Source organism: Rhagoletis pomonella, unplaced genomic scaffold (genome assembly GCF_013731165.1).
Source record: "Rhagoletis pomonella isolate Grant_MI unplaced genomic scaffold, Rhpom_1.0 Rhpom_scaffold_00001, whole genome shotgun sequence".
Lineage (NCBI taxonomy): Eukaryota > Metazoa > Arthropoda > Insecta > Diptera > Tephritidae > Rhagoletis > Rhagoletis pomonella.
Window position 1 is genome coordinate 111217736 of NW_023458555.1, and position 18442 is coordinate 111236177.

Sequence of the window (18442 nt, forward strand, 5' to 3'; positions counted from 1 at the left end):
CCCACACAATCACCACAGCACAACAAGATAACAACACAATAGACCATATCTTAACCAAGACAGACCACAGAACACACACAACCGTACCACCACCCACACGCCGCCGCCAACAACTGGTCCCTCCTACAATCTGCACGGTATGTCAGACAAGGATATTCCGTAATGTGACATCAGTCAAGTGCAACACCTGGGGGGCTATTCTCTGTTGCGATTCTAAAAGCAAAATATCAGAATTCATACATTTGACACTGTAAAAGCGATCTTCGAATTTCTTTTTTTCCCTTTTTTTGCTTTTTCGCATTTGTGGCACTCTGTATCGCGAAATGAAATGTCAAAAGCTTTCGAAAGTGGCAAATTTTATTCGACAACTGCCTAGCGCGCGCAAATCAAGCGAAAATGTAAGTAATCAAAAATAACTTACTTATTTTGTTAGAAAAATAATAAAAAAAAATCCAATTTTTACAGGGAATCCAACGATAAAACGGCACACACCAAACTTGCGCAGTTCGAATTAATGGTGGATTTTATGGAAGAACATCCGCAGTTGGCCAAAGGGCAGTTAAAGACTTCCAATGCCAAAGCAAGTGCCAACATTTTGTGGAAGCGGTTAATGGAGGACCTCAATAGTTGTGCACAACCTACGCGTGATGTGGCTGGGTGGAAAAGAGTAAGCAATATATACTTAGTAGTTGCAATTTGGAAGTTATAGCAAAGAATTATAGGTATGGGCTGACTATAAGAACCATCTCAAAGCTAAAATGCGAAGGAACAAACAAAGTAATTCCAATACGGGTGATGGACCGTCTAGGTATCAACATTTCACACCAGTGGAAGAAAGAGTCATTCAATTAATGTCTATTGATGAGGCGGTGAGTGGCAGTAGTAACTCCGAGAGATTTGGTTCCGTTGATTGTGGTGTGGATCACAACATGTGAGTGGATGAAACATCTTACACTGTAGACAAAAGTACTCCGGTGCATGATGAAAGTTTCGTGTAGAACCCAGTGACACCATGTCCTCAGTCTGCAACACCGCTTCGTCAGTCTGCAACACCACGTCGTCGGTCTGCAATGAATCTAGTTGGACACGAGCAGCTCTCAAAGAAGCAAGTGGAGAATCAAATACTCTACCAAGAGAATTCTATTAACAAGCTCAATGAAATACATTCCTTTTTAAAAGATATTAACAGAAATTTAGGAAAAACGAGAGAAATTGAAGAAAATAAATATAAATTACTTAAGCTAAAATTTGAGCACGAGCAGAAGATTAATATTGAAAACCTCGAACTTAAGCGCGAGAAGCTAAACATAAAAAAGGAAATGCTCCAAATTAGTCGGTCTTAAAGATTATTATTGTACCTTACATATTATTATTATTGTCACTCATTATTTATGTAACTTAACTGTTAATTGGCATGTACTTATTATTTTTATAACTTAACTGTGACTGATGAGCTCATAACTTCGTCGCATTTGGCCTGCTAATAGCATTGCTTTTCGAATCGCAATAGAGAGTAGCCCCCCTGCCTTGGCTGGTGCCACTTTAGGGCATGCTCAGGTCTGCACACGACGCGAGATTGGACGAGGAACTTCGAGGGCCCGTGTTGCGACGCTCGGTCGCAGATCTCAACTGCGACGCCATCCACCACCACCACAGGGCGGCAACCACCTCAGCAGCGCACACAGCCAATGGCGTCACCGCCACACACATCTCCCACACCCCGCATCACCACACGTCTCCCGAACCACATGAATCTCCTTCAATTTAACTGTAACGGCGGGCTACAGAGCAAGATCGAGGAGACAACCGTCTTCATGGGAAGGCATGGTATATTGACAGCTGCGGTCCAAGAGACGAAGTTGCACGGATACAACGTGCAGCGTCGAGATCGCGAGCGAGATAATGGTGGTGGCCTAGCGTTCATCACGCACCACGAAGCAGACATCGACCGCAGGGATACCACCCTAGAATGTCAGGGCATTGCTATCCAATCAGGCGATGTTGAGCTCGAAATATTTAACGTGTATATACCCCCTGTCACCTGCTGCCCGGCAGGATATCACCCTGACATAGGTGCGCTCCTCAGAGGTGAGTAGTAGGTGACTTTAATGCGCACCACGATATTTGGCACTCAAGCCAGTCAAACGATCGTAGGGGAACTGACTTGGCTGAGCAGATAGACCATTCGACATTCTGCACAATGAACGACGACGCACCCACCAGGATTATGGGCAGCTGCTGCAGCTCGCCAGACATAACAATAGTCAGCGCTGGTCTGATAAACAGGATTTCATGCCGAGCCATGCTGACTTTGGCATCAGACCATCTGCCCATAGTCATCTCGATCGATAAACCAACTGACTTTGCTTCCGCGGAACACCGAACCTATATCAAATTTTCTAAAGCTGATTGGAAAGGCTTCGCGGAATTTACTGAAAACACCCTCGCTGCTCTCCCCACACCAACCGACGTCCACCTTGGTGAACGTATGTTCCGTAGGGCTGTCACCGCTGCTGCAGCTCGCTTCGTACCGGCAGGATGTATTACGGACCCACGTTCAAATTTCCCTGCTGAAGCGTCTGTTCTAGCCGATGAGCGTGATAGCCTTCGTCAGGCCGATCCCGGAGATCCCCGTACCAGCAATCACGACGCGGAGATTCGGCAACTAGTGAACGTACATAAACGGAGGAAGTGGGAAGAGCATCTGAAGACCTGTAACTTCACCTCTGGTGTGAGTAAGCTGTGGTCAACCGTGAGATCACTGTCCAATCCGACGAAGCACGACGACAGTCGAAATTTCTTTCGGCGACCATGCTTCGTCGGACCCGGAGCGATGCGCGAGCTATTTTAGACGGCAGTTCATATTGCATCCTCTGGTGGACAAAGCCAAGCGTGGAGTGACCAAAAGGCTGGAGAAACTGCCAACAACTTGTGCCCCCTTGCTTTCACGTGCGGTGAAGTTCAGGTGGCTATCGGGAAGGCGAAAGCCTCCAAAGCCATGGGTCCCGACGGAATATGCATGCTGATGCTGAAAAATTTGGGTCCTGCGGGGGTAGCGTACCTAACGGAGGTCCTCAACTTGTCAATGGCCACTCTCATCATCCCAGACATCTGGAAGGTGGGGAGAGTGGTCCCACTGCTCAAACCGGGGAAACCTGCCAACAAAGGAGATTCGTATCGGCCGATAACACTCCTTTCCCCGGTAGGGAAGACACTCGAGGCCTTGCTGCTCCCGTATTTCACGAACCACCTGACCCCAGCGAAGCATCAGCATGGTTTCCGTAAAGTGCACAGTACAACAACAGCACTTAACGCCATAAATACTCAGATAACTCGTGGTCTTAACCGTAACCGTCCCTGTGAGAGAACGATTCTAGTAGCGTTGGACTTGTCAAAGGCGTTTGACACTGTCAGCCATTCCACGCTACTAGAAGATATAGAGGCTTCATCTCTCCCACAGAGCCTCAAACGGTGGTCGGAAAATTATCTGAGTGGTCGACACTCGTCGGTAATGTTTAAAGACAAATCGAGTAAACTCAGAAAAATAAAACAGGGGGTTCCACAGGGTGGTGTCCTTTCCCCGCTACGGTTTAACTTTTACATTTCAAATCTCCCTCAACCACCAGAGGGAGTGTCAATTGTCTCTTAAGCCGACGATTGCTCGATCATGGCGACGGAATTGATGACCTGTGCTCGAAAGTAAACGGGTATCTCTGCGATCTTTCTCGCTTCTTCACTGCAAAGTGTCAAGCCCTCACCCCTACGAAATCCTCTGCGACCTTGTTCACAACCTGGACGAAGGAGGTCAGGCTACCGCTGGGAATTCACGTCGATGATACACCAATTCCGACGGTAAATAACCCCTTGGTACTTGGGACAAAGACAAAGAAACGTTGTTGGCAACATACAAGGCAATAGGCCGGCCGGTTTTACACTACGCGACTACGAGACTAGTAGGACGCAGTAGATGAAGCTACAGACAGTACAGAACACCGCTTTTAGGACAGCGACTGGATGTCTCCTGATGTCACCAGAACATCACCTTCACAACGAGGCACAAATGCTCCCAATCAAGGAGCTCAACATAATGCAAGCAGTTTGTGATCGGGAGCCACAGAAGTGGCCACCCGAACGGACAGCTGTTTGCAGAGGAGCCCTCGCCTAGGCACGTAAGGAGGCATCTATACGAACTGACGGACGAAGTCCAGAGGTTCATCAAGCAGCCTCTGGACCCGTCAGCATACTGACTGGCCCTGAACGGCATTCACAGGGAGTCAGTCTCGAGTTATGTAGACTCTAGACCTGTGAGTGCCGTTCTAGGCACACCACCGCCGGACATAGACGAGACGGAGCTTCATCAGCCGCGGGAGACAAGAACCACAATAGCCCAACTTCGCTCTGGCTCCTGCAGCAGGTTAATCTCATACCTGAGTAGACTGAATGCGGATGTGCCAGATGAGTGTCCGGCATGCGGAGAGACCCTCGTGACTCGAAACATCTCTTCGCATGCCCGGAAAACCCGACAACCCTAACGGCCTTGTCCCTGTGGACAAACCCCACAGAAGCTGCACGCTTCCTAGGGTTGCCGTTAGTGGAACTTGACGACAACGACTGAGATACCAACCGTCCTGGGCGGGGTTGTTGTAGCCGCTACAACAACAACAACAACCGCGCCTTTTTCGTTTTCTTTGTTTGTTTTCATTCTTAGGCACACGTCAAACACGCTCAGAAATTCACTGTTTTCATTCTCTTCCGATTGCGTGATCTTGTTAGTTGTTTCATGAATACGTGCCATCGTTGTATTTGTTATCGAATTTCAAAAAAAAGTTTTCGTAGCGTTTTTGATGTTTTCCCGTTTTGTTTACATTGTCTTCTATCGCTTCGGAATGGCTTTTTTAGCAATTTTATGTGTTTTATGAGCGATTTTAGTATTAGTTTTGATTTATTACAAATTTATGGTATAAAATGAAGTGCTTTGTGATTGGAACAAGTTTGTGCGGTTGTTTGGTCTGCCAAAACGCCTAAATTTTCGTGAAAAGTAGGTGCACGTTGTGGCTTTTGTTTGGTCTGCCAAAAGGCATAAATTTTCGTGAAAAGTGGGTGCACGTTTGTGGCTAAAACGTTGGAATTGAAAAATCGACCCGTGCTGATGATATGCGATTATAAAATAGTCTCAATCATGAAAACCACATTTTATGAACTTTTTTTGCTAATTGTCATCAAGTTTCACTTCGTATATTTTATAATAAATACCAATTTAATCGCACTCAATCACCGCGCCTTTTTCGTTTTCTTTGTTTCCATTCTTAGGCACATGTCAAAAACGCTCAGAAATTTACTTTTTCATTCTTTTCCGATCTTGTTAGTTGGTTCATGTGTTCTAGTTGTATACACTTTTTTAAGTAGAACACAAGTGCGCGCCGTAACCAAAACAGATTTCTTTTGAGTTAGATTGCTGTTGTTAGGCAAATCTTATTACAACTTTTACAACTTTTCGAGTTATCGCTTTTTTATCAGTTAGTGCTAAATTAATTAAAGTTACATTTTGAGTTGATGGTAAGGTGAGTAAAGCTTTTCGTCGTTTAAAGTGCAAAACCGCGTATCAACAAAATACAAAACCGCGTATCAGCAAAATGCAAAGCCGCCTATGTAAAGTTGTAGAAATTATTTTCTAGAGCGCAGAAACACTCATATTTCAAAATGGTTCTCTTTTTTATAAAGCAATCGCATTTCTGGCGGGTATATTTCAGGACGAATGGATAAGGATTGAGCCAAGAGCTTGTGTGTGCAAATCCAATTTTTGGCAGCCAATGTCAGTTACGGGGTTTTGCAGAATGACGATACGCGGTTTTGTACTTTAAACGACGTCTTGTTTTTATTTCGTACTAGCTTTCACCCGCGGGTTTCGCCCCACGTCTTTATACGAACTCATTTATATAATCCTTAACATAAGAACCTACCATAGATATGACTATATCAAATTTCAAAATCATGTGACTTGGTTCCGCTGGTTATAGTTGATAAAAAATTCCACGCATAGACTGTTGCATTGTTATTGAAATTTTTTTGAATTTGTAGTTAACTCTTTTGTTGATTAATTTTTTAAGCACTTACAGTCAGTCAATAAAGTTTGAGTACAGCGAATTTTTTACAATACGGGCCACTATTTTTTAAATATTTTATTTTTTCGCAAATTTTTTATAAAAATATGGTTAATTCTACAACAAAAACCCCAAAAAGCAATGTTCCAAACCTTGTGCAAAATTAAAGAAAATTCTGCAAAATTTCATTCAAATATTGCACTTTTTATTTACGCTCTCTAGAAAAAATTTGAGTATTCGGTTTTTTAGCCAATTCGATTTTAGTATAATAAAGTGCAAGTATGAGGAAGCTTGGACTTACCATTGATTTTTGGGAAATTTGTTTGTTGAAGGTGTCGCACATTTTTTCCATATAAAAAACTTATCAAACATTATTTTATATGGAGAAAATGAGCGACACCTTCAACAAAAAAAATTCCTAAAAATCAATGGTAAGTCCTAGCCACCACAAACTTGCACTTTGTTATACTAAAATTGAATGGGCTAAAAAACTGCATACTCAACTTCTTTCTAGAGAGCGCAAATAGAAAGTGCAATATTTGAATGAAATTTTGCCGAATTTTCTTTAATTTTGCACAAGGTTTGGAACTTTGCTGTTGGGGGTTTTTGCTGTAGAATTAACCATATTTTTATAAAAAAATTGCGAAAAATAAAATATTTAAAAAATAGTGGCCCGTACTGTAAAAAAAACGCTGTACCTAATCTTTATTGACTGACTGTAGTGTGTAGTGATAACTGGCGTGGGCTCATCTTAAAATATATTTTATTTTCATTGTGGTAATTGGACACCTTGTGGTTTTACTGAAGTTTGTTTAGCTAGAGCTGTTTAGTTGGCCAGTATGCCACATTAAATTTTACTACACCGAGGTCCACGGGCACGGTACCTTTGTTACTTTAAAGTATTGTATATTTGTAATCGAAGTATTAAATGATTCAAATGGAAACTGCTAGAAACACATCGTTTACTTTACATCCATAGATTTAGTGTCAAATTTTTCCCTCTTGGTTATAAATCTTCCGAAATAGGTTTGGATTTGAAATCGTACGATTTGCAGAAAATGCCTAAGATAGAAGCCATAGAAAATAGAGGTATGCACTGCGACCAAGAGATCTATTGTGCCCTCAACTATTTAGAGTACCTCATCTAATCCTAGAGAACCCAAACAATTTAGGAAATCCCCAGGGGTTAGCGGTTGTATCAATTCTTCACTTGGCCAGAGTTGGCCTAGCTACTTCTCCCGTCTTCTCACGACCGCCTCACACTCGCGAAGCAGGTGCACAGGAATCTCCTCAGTCAGACATAGGTCGTTTGGCCAGATGCCCAGCTTATGCAGGTGAACTCTCAGTCTACAGTGAGCCGTCAGAAAACCTGTTATTAACCTTACCCTTTTCTTGGGGAGGTTAATGGTTGCCCTATACCTTGTAAGGTAGTGTCCTCCCAGTAGGTGTTTAGCCTGACGTAGACCTGTAGTGTTATGACAGTGTTGATTCCTTAGCCTGTTCCTCTCCTTCCTGAACTCTTCCTTGATTTTGCTAGATCCAATCGCTAGGAAGGGCTCAGGCCCTATAGGCGACTGCCATTCTAGCTAGTCGGTCCTCTTCCTCGTTGCCAGCAATTCCCTGGTACCCAAGTTAATTGAATGCCATTGTACTCCGTCAGGCTGTTAAGCTTATCAATGCACTCAAGGACCAAGGAGGACTTGACCTCAAATGATGAGAGGGCCTTGAGAGCTGTCTGGCTATCACTCAATATTAAAATCAGTTAACATGCCTGTTGGGTTAGGTTGAAGTGGCTGCTAGGCCCAGAGGGCGCCAGCACACTTAGGCCCGATCAGGGCCCATTGTAATACGACATGGATCCAAGAACCCCTACTCCTTAAACCAGTTCGTGGAGTCTGCGAACCTTAGCAACTGCCGTATTCCAAACTTAGCAGTCGCGCTTAGATCGTCTAGAAGACCTATACCTAGGAATTTCTGTCTTTTCCTGCCTAGTGCTGGGCAATCGCAGAGTAAGTGCCTTATTGATTCAGGCTCTTCTTCGTCGTGGCAACTCCTGCAGTAGTCGTTGTGACTAACCCCGAGGCGTTCTGCGTGCCTTCCTATCAGGATATGTCCTGTGAACAGACCAATGGCCAGTGATAGAGTGAGAATTTCCCTCGATCTCCGTACATCCCATTTTGGCCATGCAAGCTTCGTTGTATTACAGTTTTCAGTGCGCTCCCATCTGGAGGCTGCTTCTTCAAGGAAGTTCTCCCTTAGTAAGAGCTTGCAGGAAGCGAATGGCATACCCATCCTCTTCCAGGCTGGTGAAAGTGGAGAGGAAGTACCCGCCCTTGCAAGCTCTTCTGCCTTTTCATTTCCTGGTACGTCACTGTGCCCCGCCGATACCCATACCGGGTGCAAAGCGAACTGCTCCGCTATCACGTTAAGTGATTTGCGGCAGTTGGCAACTGTTTCCGAATTTATGATGACAGAGTCAAATGCCATAAGGGCCGCCTGACTGTCTGAGTATATATATATATATCCGTAGTGGCGATAACAGCTAGTTATAGGCTGTCAACGGCTTCTTGCATGGCTGCCAATTCGGCTTGAAAGACACTACAGTGGTCAGGTAGTCGGAATGATCTTTTTATTCCCAGTTTCTCCGAGTAGACCCTATTGTCTAGTAGAATCTTATGGCATCTCTTGACCCGGGAACTCCTTCGAGCCTTGATTCTCTGCTAGGTAACGTAACGCTATAACCCTTAGTGAAAGTGAGCCTTGATACACAGTAGTCCGTTGTACTCAGTAGTTGTCGGTTTCTCAGAATTGTAGTGTGACTACAACGAGCCGCTTTCCAGCTTTTAAGCCCCTGTAGTCTTAGGGCTGCAAACGCAGCGTATTGTCATCCCATAATATCTATGGGTATGATGTTAAGGATCGTATTCATTGCCATAGTAGGTGTTGTGCGGAGAGCAGCGCTAATGCAGATCAGGGCCGTTCCCTCCACTTTTTGTAATTCAATACTGTTTACTTTCTTCTCCAGCACTGGCCACCATACCACTGGCCGATTGCTCTCCTGCAGCTGTATAGGACAACCGTGGCCTTCCGCACCCGCTCTTCGGTGTTTTGAATCCAGCTTAGTTTTTTATCCAGGACTATCCCCAGGTATTTAGCAGATTCGCTTAATTTTTGTGGTTTGTGCCAGCCTTGGTGTTATCAATGGGGGGATTTTGTACCTTCTTGTGAACAGTACAAGTTCTGTCTTGCTTGGGTTTACCCCTAACCCGTTATTTTTTGTCCACCTCTCGACTTCAGTTTTACCTGCATAATGTCACATAAAGTCGGTGGAAATTTCCCACTTACTGTTAGTGCAAGATCATCCGCATACGCAATAACCTTACAGCCACCCCCCCTCCATGCCACACAGCAGTGAGTTTACCGCTGCGACCCATAATAGAGGGGATAGGACTCCCCCTTGCGGGGTGCCCCTCTACGATCCAGGTCAGCGATACCCCCGCCAGGTCCGCCCGAACCACCCTGCATTTCAGCATTTGGTTAACGAGCGCAACTAAGCGCGAGTCGATGCCCAGGCCCGTCAGTGCTGCCGTTATCGCGCCCGGCATGATGTTGTTAAAGGCGCCCTCTATATCCAGGAAAGCTGCTGGCGTATATTCTTTGATGTCAAGTGATCTCTCTATATGCTACACTATTTCATGTAGCGCTGTTTCTGTAGATCAACCTTTCGTATAAGCGTGTTGTGTAGTAGAGAGTCCGTCATTAACCGACTCTCTGATACGGACCTCCACCAGTTTCTCCATAACCTTCTATTGAAATTACGACAAGGTGATGGGCCTGAAATCCTTTGGGTTGTTGTGAGACATCCCTGCCTTGGGGATGAACACCACTCTTGATTCCCTCCACTTTCTAGGGATATGGTTAAGAGCTAATATTCCCCTAATTATAGCGTGTAGCCACGCTGAGCTTAGCTGAAATTTCCCAATAGACCAGATGACCTTTACCCTAGTGAGGAAATCTCCAGCGACCGAAAGATCTCCAGTTAAATGTGGCTGTACTGGCATGCTATCCGTGGCACCCGGGAAGTGTGTGCAGAGAAGCAGATCCAGTGATTCCTCCTCGGTCTCAGTCCAGGAGCCGTCAGTTCTTTGCAAGCAACCTGCGGCTTTCTGGGCAGCACCTGAGAGTATCTTTCTGAGCCTGCCTGCCTCTGAGATAGATTCCACCCCGTCCACCTTCTTAGCAGCTTCTTGTACTCCCGTAACGTTGTCTTGTAGGTCTCGCGATGTCCCTCACTATCAGACGCAGTAGCCTGATTGAAAGTTTTGCTGCAGTTCTTGCGTGAACTCCTGATCTCTTCATTCCACCAGGGTGGCTTTTTCCTACCCCGGTGCTGCTTTTTGGGGCATGCAATGTCTATTGCCTTACTGCAGGCCCCCGTAAAATGGTCGACAAGGTATTCCAGCTCCTCTAGGTTTGCTGGAGTAGCCGGCTCTCTATCTTATGGCAAAAGCCTATCCAGCTCTTTCCGATACCTATGCCAGTTGGCATTTCGCAAGTTTCTAGTTAGAGGAGCCTTGGGCGTTCCCCCTACTACCTCGAATTTGATATATCGGTGCTCGGAGAAGTAGTGCTCCTCGAGCACCTTCCACTTCCCGACCAGTCATTCCACTTTCTCAGAGATATGGGTAACGTCCAGAACTTCCCTTCGGGATATTGTAACACAAGTGGGGTCATTCCCCCTATTTGCACAAACAATCTTGGAGCTAAGTATGAAATTAAAAAGTGACTCACCCCGTTCGTTATCATCGGAGCTACCCCAGGTGTGATGGTGAGCATTCGCATCACCTCCCAAAATTAGCGCCTCCCTCGTGCTGGCCACTAGGTCTTTAATGCAGATAGTTGGCACCTCCTTGTCGTGCGCTAAGTACATGGATGCCATCTTAATTGGTCGTCCGTTTAAACCTTGACTGACCGCTGTTGTGTCCTCGTCGCTAAATTTTGGAAGAAAGAGACACTTTAGTGCGATACTTATCAATATGCACGTCCTTGGTTTCCCCGTTGAGGCTCCACTTACCAGTCTGTAGCCCGGCGCTTTCAGCCCACAAATGTTTTGTCCCACCACCCAAGGTTCTTGGATTAGGACGATGTCGGCTGCCCCTCTAGCTGTTAGATGGAGCAGCAGTGCAGCTGAAGCTGCTTTACAGTGGTGAAGGTTAATCTGCCGTACCTTCACCATCGCCTATTAGGGTGGAGTTGACCGCGTCTTCAGACATCTCGATCACCTCCTCCTCCGTATAAAGCCGAAGCATGAGTCCGGCCCCCAGCGAAGACGTCGATTAGGCATAACCCCCGGTCAGGTCGTCCATCGGATCATCCTGCTCGGATTCCTCCTCCATCTCCACGTCGCTGTTGGCCTCTTCCGGCTCTACCTCTGCTGTAGACCTTATTTTTGGTAATGTCACAGCCGTACCATATGACCCCGCTCTTTTGCTCCAGCAACTCTATGGAGTCCTTATTTAGAAGCAGGAAAACTTGCATCGTCGCTTTACCGCTTTCGTTGATCTTTACCACCTTCCAATTTTCGGTAGGTAGCTCCGGGTTATAGAGCCTTATAGTTTGCAGGATCCTTTCTGGCTCCGCTGGCCTGCAATGCTATAACGCGGATGTTATTTTTGGAACCACCCCGCTCCCTTGCAGGTTGGCGGAGGTCCCGGATTCTCCAACATAATGTTAATAGCAATATCGGCCATCGCGGCCTTAACCCACTTCCATTGCTGCCTCAGGGTGAGGCTGTCTTCATTGCTCTCATCAATCACGCCGAGCAGGATCTGCTCCTTGGTTACTTCAGCGAAAGAAGGCCCCTGCATTCTGACCCTCTTTGCATAGTTGGGCGTATTTCCCCCCGATCTATTGCGCTTACTGGAGGGTGCCTGCGGCTGCTTCTCCTCCGGCTTGCGGTAGTCGGGCAGGACTGCCTTTGCACAGTCGATTTATGTGAGGTCCTCCTTCACATGCTCTTCTTTCACCTTGCTACATAGGTCAGGCGTTGTGGTGAACCTTTGCAGGATTCGAGCAGCCAGCTTCCTCTGTCGATAGCCCGCTGCAGCTGGTTCTGGCCTCTGGTCAGGCCTCGTGAAGGCCGTGGGTGTCGCGAGAGGACCGCCCGGGGCCTGCGCTCCAGATTCAGCCTTATCCCCGGCTGCAATCTGCATGCCAGGTTGGCCAGGAGTTTCCCGGGGTGGACTCCTTTGATCCCACAGGCTGCGGAGAAAGGTGTTCGTCCACCCGGGCAGAGATCCGCGATGCCCAGGTAAGGCCTACTTACATCCTGGGTGTGGCCGCCTTCCAGAGGGCTCCGTTCGCGACTGGGCTATTTAGGGGCCCCCAGCCTGGCCGATCCTCGGTACGGTGCGCGTGACGCCTTGATCCAGCCCCTTCAGACTTCCAAGCCACGATCAAAAACCATTTCCATATGACTACGCTGTTAAGGAGTTTAACACATAGCGCTGATTCCTGATCTTAGCTGAGCACCATTCTGACATCGCACAGAATCCTCTGTAGTGCCTATTTCCAGTCAGCACCCTCGTAGAGGGTTCAGCCGGAGGATTTTTGCTAACCTGGGGGACAACCGCAATTGTCAATAGAGTACAGAGCATCAAGGTCGCTGACCGGCAGCACTTGGAGTAAATAAACGTTGCTGGCAACATACAAGGCGATTGGCCGGCCGGTTCTAAATTATGCAGCGTGTGGATGAAGCTACAGATCTGCCAGAACACGGCACTTCGGACAGTGACCTGATGCCATCTGATGTTGCCCCAACACCACTTACATGCCGAGGCCCAGATGCTCCCCATCAAGGAGCATAACACAATGCTCTGCAAGCAGTTTCTAGTAGGGTGCCACAGACGTGGTCACCCAAATAGACAGCTGCTTGCAGAAGAGCCCTCGCCAAGGCACGTCAGGAGGCACCTCTACGAACTGACGGACGAAGTTCAGATGTTTATCAAACAACCTGAACGGCATTCGCAGGGAGTAGGTCGCGAGTTATATAGGGGTGCTATTGCGAGTGTCAACTAGTAGAAGATAAACGACTCTTATTAGATTATCGCTTTTCCATGGTATTGTGAATGTCGACTTCTCGCTCAATAAGCGACTGTGAATAGTTTTTAATCGCTCATCCTTCTATTCACACGTACTTATTGAACGAGAAAACGGCTTTGAAAATACCACGGATAATCGATAATCCACTGATAGTCGTTTATCCACTACTAGTCGACACTCGCAATAGGGGTGATAGACTCTTGACCTGTGAATGCCGTTCTGGCACACAACCAGCAGACGTGGACGGGACAGAACTTTGTCTGCCTCGGTAGACCCGCACCTCAATAACCCAACTTCGCTCTGGCTATTGCAGCAGGCTAAACTCATACCTGAACAGAATAAACGATGATGTTCCAACCAATGCCCGGCATGCGGAGAGTCGTCACATGACTTCGGGCCCCAGAGCCCAACCCAGCTAACGCCCCTGTCCCTATGGACAGATCCCGTGGAAGTCGTGCACTTCCTGGGCCTCCCCTTACCTGAAACAGGCGATAACGTTGATGTATGAGCCGACCCTAGCGGGATTTGGTAGCCGCTACAACTACAACCAATGCGTATCAGTTACAGTTGATAGTCAAAGCGCATCTATGCAAGGTGGTGTTATTAGAACAGCTGATTTAATATTTTTTCTCTACACCGGTACAGCGGAATGTCATCCAAGACGAAACGGCGTATCTTTAAGATGTTAACAGAACGAAATTGCGAAAATTATCTCCTATTTTCTTTCTAGTCTAAGAGCCAGTGAACAGCAGACTGCATGTAATTTACCAAAGCTCAAATTTTGTTTAGTTGAGCCCTAATACCTCCTCTATTTGGAAGGGAGGTCCATACGGCATCACGCAGGTCGCAAAAGTAGAAAATATAGACGAACTTCGAAAGTATTTTAATAAGTCTGCAATTTAAGTATTTTGACATTCGATGTTACTATTATTCTAAAATAATAATGACAGACAATTATGGCGGTTATGGGATCATGGCAGACACTTTTGAAAATGTCAAAAAAAAATTTCAAAAGTGTTTTAACTAGGGATGAGCCGGGTATCCGGTAGATATCCGGCCGTTTTTCTGTTATCCGACTATGCGCCCGCATTTCTGGGTTTCAATCATAGAAGATTCAATGTAAAAATATAGTTCAGAATTTTTTATTTACTTTTATAATCATATTTATTACTAATAATTAGTATTTTTCATTATGAAAAGCAGCATTACCGCATTATCGGGCAAAAACCTATTTCTATTTTCAACATAAATAAATACGCAAACGTCAAAGCCGTGATGCTGTGTTTTTCTGTGATCTGTTTAAATTTTGTGTTTTATAAAGCTGTTTACGCTTATTAAAGTAAAAAATTAAAAAAAAGTATTAATAAACTTCTGGTGCACAATTTAAAGATAAGCAAAACATCAAAATTTCCTGTAAATTTGATTAATTTAACTTGATATTCTTAATTGCATGTGCCGAGTATTTTGTTTCATATAATATATTGTTGTTGTACAATTGTTTTTGTTTGTGCGCACTGCTTTTGCTATTTTTGTCTTTTTGTCACTTCTGCTGTTTCATCTTTGTCACAGCTCTTTGCGTTGTGTTTATTAGGTGTCAAATATACAGTGCATTTAAAACTGTTCGCTACATTGCTTTCCAACTGATATTTACCAGCTGATTGGTTCACTGATTAATACATCGTTTTCAAAACAGTTTTGCTTTTTTGCTTCTAAAACCTAAAAATAAATATATTTTAAACATGTCGTGTATTTACACCAATTGCCACGTTAAAAGCGACTCCTATGTGTCATGCTGGCTCTGCGATGGGATTGCCCATATAAAATGTTTGAGCGGTAGAGTATTAGACGCTATTAACGAGGGAAAGGGCCTTCGTTGGTCTTGGCAAAAATGTAGATCAACCGAAGTTGATTTATTTAAATTCTTTAGGCAGTCCAGAAATGGTTTTTCTGAGATCGGAAAGGATCTGTCGGTGCTTGTTGAGAAATTTAAGCATTACGAAAAAATGTTTAGGTCTTTCACTTGTCTCGACAACCCTCCACACTCTGAGGATAGCCGAGAAAATAAAGGTGGGTGTGTTATTAGTCCACCCAAAAAGACAGCCACGGATTCTAGTCAAAAAAATCCTCTATCCCAGTCCTTAGAACTTAATAATCTTTCTTCTCAATGTCCTCAGGCATTGGAGCCTCCGCTATCTAAAGCCTTATCCACTAGGTCTACATCTAAAAATTCTCAGACCGTTGGTTTAACAGTGTTGCCATCAACATCTGCAGCTGCACTGTCTAACTTAGTTCCTCCGAATAATTCGGAGCCCCGCACATCCGACATCATTATCAAAAAGTGGGTTGTAATTCCTCCGAGAAGATCAATTTTTGTCTCTAGATTTGCCAAATATACTTCTTCGGATGATATAAAGTCATACATATCGACTAAAATTAGAACTAAAGATGTATTTATTCGTAAATTTAACTTTAAATACGATTGCGATATTTCATCTTTTAAAATTGATGTAGCTTCCGAAGATTTTGATTCACTACTAAATAGATTATTTTGGCCGACCGGGGCGTTTGTTCGCGAGTTTGAGTACAAACCTAATAAAAATAATAACAAGTTAGCTAAAATTTCTAATTTTAATTCGGATTCAAAAAACTAACTCGCAAGTCTAATTTAAGTATTTACTATCAAAACGTTAGAGACTTGAATACCAAATTAACTGACTTATATTTAAAAGGTTTTGACTGCAATTATAATATTATTTCCTTGACCGAAACATGGCTCAAACCCCATATTTTTAATTCCGAAATTCTTCCAAATGAATATCAAATATACAGGAGTGACCGCGAGGACAGAATCGGCGGTGGTGTTCTTTTTGCGGTGCATTCATCGATACCATCCGAGGAAGTTAGTGTTCCTGTCATTGAATATACCGAATTTAAATGTATAGGTGTACAGGTCGGAAAGATTTATATTTATTTAGCTCTTTGCTACATCCCTTCAAATTCTGCCGTATCAGTATATATGCAGCTAGTGGCTTTACTTGAGACCGTAATTGCAATGCTTACGGCATCCGATTCTATGATTATTTTTGGCGATTTAAATCTGCCACACATTTCATGGAACATCATTGACACCGATGTTGTACCAGTTTCATCTAGAGATAGTTACAATGTATTTTTGGAGGAAATGGCTGAACTTTGCCTCAAACAAATAAATATATGTCCAAACAAGTTTGAAAAGGTCTTGGATCTCGTTTACGTTGAAGATGTTCCGAAGGCCTCTATCAATCGGTGTGATTCCCTAGTTTTGCCGGAAGATTCATACCATCCTGCTCTTGAATTAAGCTACGAAATCATAAATGAAATGATTAATAATAAGTCAAGTTCAAGTACTAGATATGTCTTTGCGAAAGCAAATTTCAGGAAAATTAACAAAGAACTTTCAAAGTTATCTTGGCCAATATATAGAGATGAAGTGGAGCGTAGCGTTGAGCACTTTAATGAAAAATGAAAAGTCGCATTCTTTTAATCTATAAAGGAACGGGCTTACACAGTGATTACGTAAAGTACTCAGTTTTGCGGCATAGCTACTTTGCATTAAATAAGAAATGTTGTAATTCATATTTATGTAAAATTAAGAAGAATTTAATTAACAATCCTAAATCATTTTATGGTTTCGTAAGGTACTCAGTTTTGCGGCATAGCTGCTTTGCATTAAATAAGAAATGTTATAATTCATATTTATGTAAAATTAAGAAGAATTTAATTAACAATCCTAAATCATTTTATGGTTTCGTAAATTCAAAGCGTAAGGCACATGGTTTTCCGTCCGCTATGCATTATCGCAACACAGTATCTAGCGACAGCCAACTCATTGCCAACATGTTTGCTCGGTTCTTTAGGTCCAATTATTCTGTAGACTTCCCTATAAGTGGAGACTATCCGTACGAGCTTTGTCCAATCAACTCTGCTTATATTCCAGTAATATCTTCCGATGAAGTTTTACACTCTTTAAAAACCTTAAAAGCGTCATTTAGGCCTGGACCTGATCATATTCCGACCTGTTTTCTTAAAAACTGTGCTGAGAACATCTGCGAGCCTTTAACAACTCTATTCAATTTGTCACTTAAACATGGGGTTTTTCCGTCAGCCTGGAAGGAGTCTTTCATAATACCACTTCACAAAAACGGCAGCAGGTCGTCTATAGAAAACTATTGAGGCATAGCGAAACTCTCCGCTATCCCCAAATTATTCGAAGCAATTATTGTTAACCAGCTGACATATTCTATATCTTCTTCAATTACACAATCTCAACACGGGTTTTCTAAAGGAAAATCTACTATGACTAATTTATTGGAGTTTACAACTCATGTCTCAAACGGTTTTAGAGAAAATGCTCATATAGACGTAATATACACCGATTTCAGTTAAGCTTTTGACAAAGTATGTCACTCGTTACTCATCCGTAAACTCGACCTAATCGGCTTTCAGCCCAGTCTTCTTCAATGGATCTCATCTTACCTCTCTGATAGAACACAAAGAGTTCTTGTTAATATTTGTTCTTCCACCATCATTAAGGTTTCTTCAGGAGTTCCTCAGGGAAGCCACCTTGGTCCGATTCTGTTCCTGATATTCATTAATGATATTTCTTCTATAATAAAAGATTCAAAAATTTTAATGTATGCCGATGATGTGCAACTTTTTAAAACATTGTCCTCTATCGCAGAAAGGTCTTTGTTACAAGCGGATCTGAACAACGTGGTTAGTTGGTGTAATGTAAACTATATTCCACTAAACCTTCAAAAATGTAAAGTTATGTGTTTCTCTCGGAGGGCTGTTCAACCAGCTGTTTATTCAATATCAAATTATAATCTGGAGCAGGTATACAATTTTGTCGATCTTGGTATCACAATGGATTCCAAACTCAATTTCAACCTTCATATTAATGTTACAGTCAATAAAGCCATAGGCGTTTTTGCATTTGTAAGGCGATGGTCAAAAGAGTTCAAAGATCCTTATGTTACAAAAGCTCTTTTTACCAGTTTAGTTAGACCTATACTAGAATACGGATCTATTGTTTGGAATCCCCGCTACCAAGTTCATTCAGAATGGATTGAATCAATTCAAAAACAATTCTTGCTTTTTGCATTGCGTAATTTTAACTGGGATTCAGATTACAATCTCCCCCCTTACACAAGTCGTCTAAAGCTCATAAATTTGCCTACACTCGCAAGTCGTAGAGAAAT

The 18442-nt window shown here is 43.7% G+C and overlaps 2 protein-coding genes across 6 annotated transcripts in view; one reads left to right on the forward strand and one right to left on the reverse strand.

Moving 5' to 3' along the window:
- LOC118749737 (splicing factor 3A subunit 1) overlaps nucleotides 1-18442 on the reverse strand; it is a 147724-nt gene that overhangs the window by 119709 nt on the left and 9573 nt on the right. The window lies entirely within an intron of this gene.
- LOC118749765 lies at nucleotides 125-1796 on the forward strand. The gene is made up of 3 exons (XM_036484546.1): nucleotides 125-398; nucleotides 466-667; nucleotides 723-1796. Coding segments are annotated over exons 1-3 (417 nt in total). The 5' UTR covers nucleotides 125-396; the 3' UTR covers nucleotides 936-1796.

Bases quoted from the DNA above. Each gene is read 5' to 3' on its own strand.
- LOC118749765 (XM_036484546.1), top strand. The intron at 668-722 runs GTAAGCAATATA...AAAGAATTATAG, and splicing joins ATGTGGCTGGGTGGAAAAGA to GTATGGGCTGACTATAAGAA.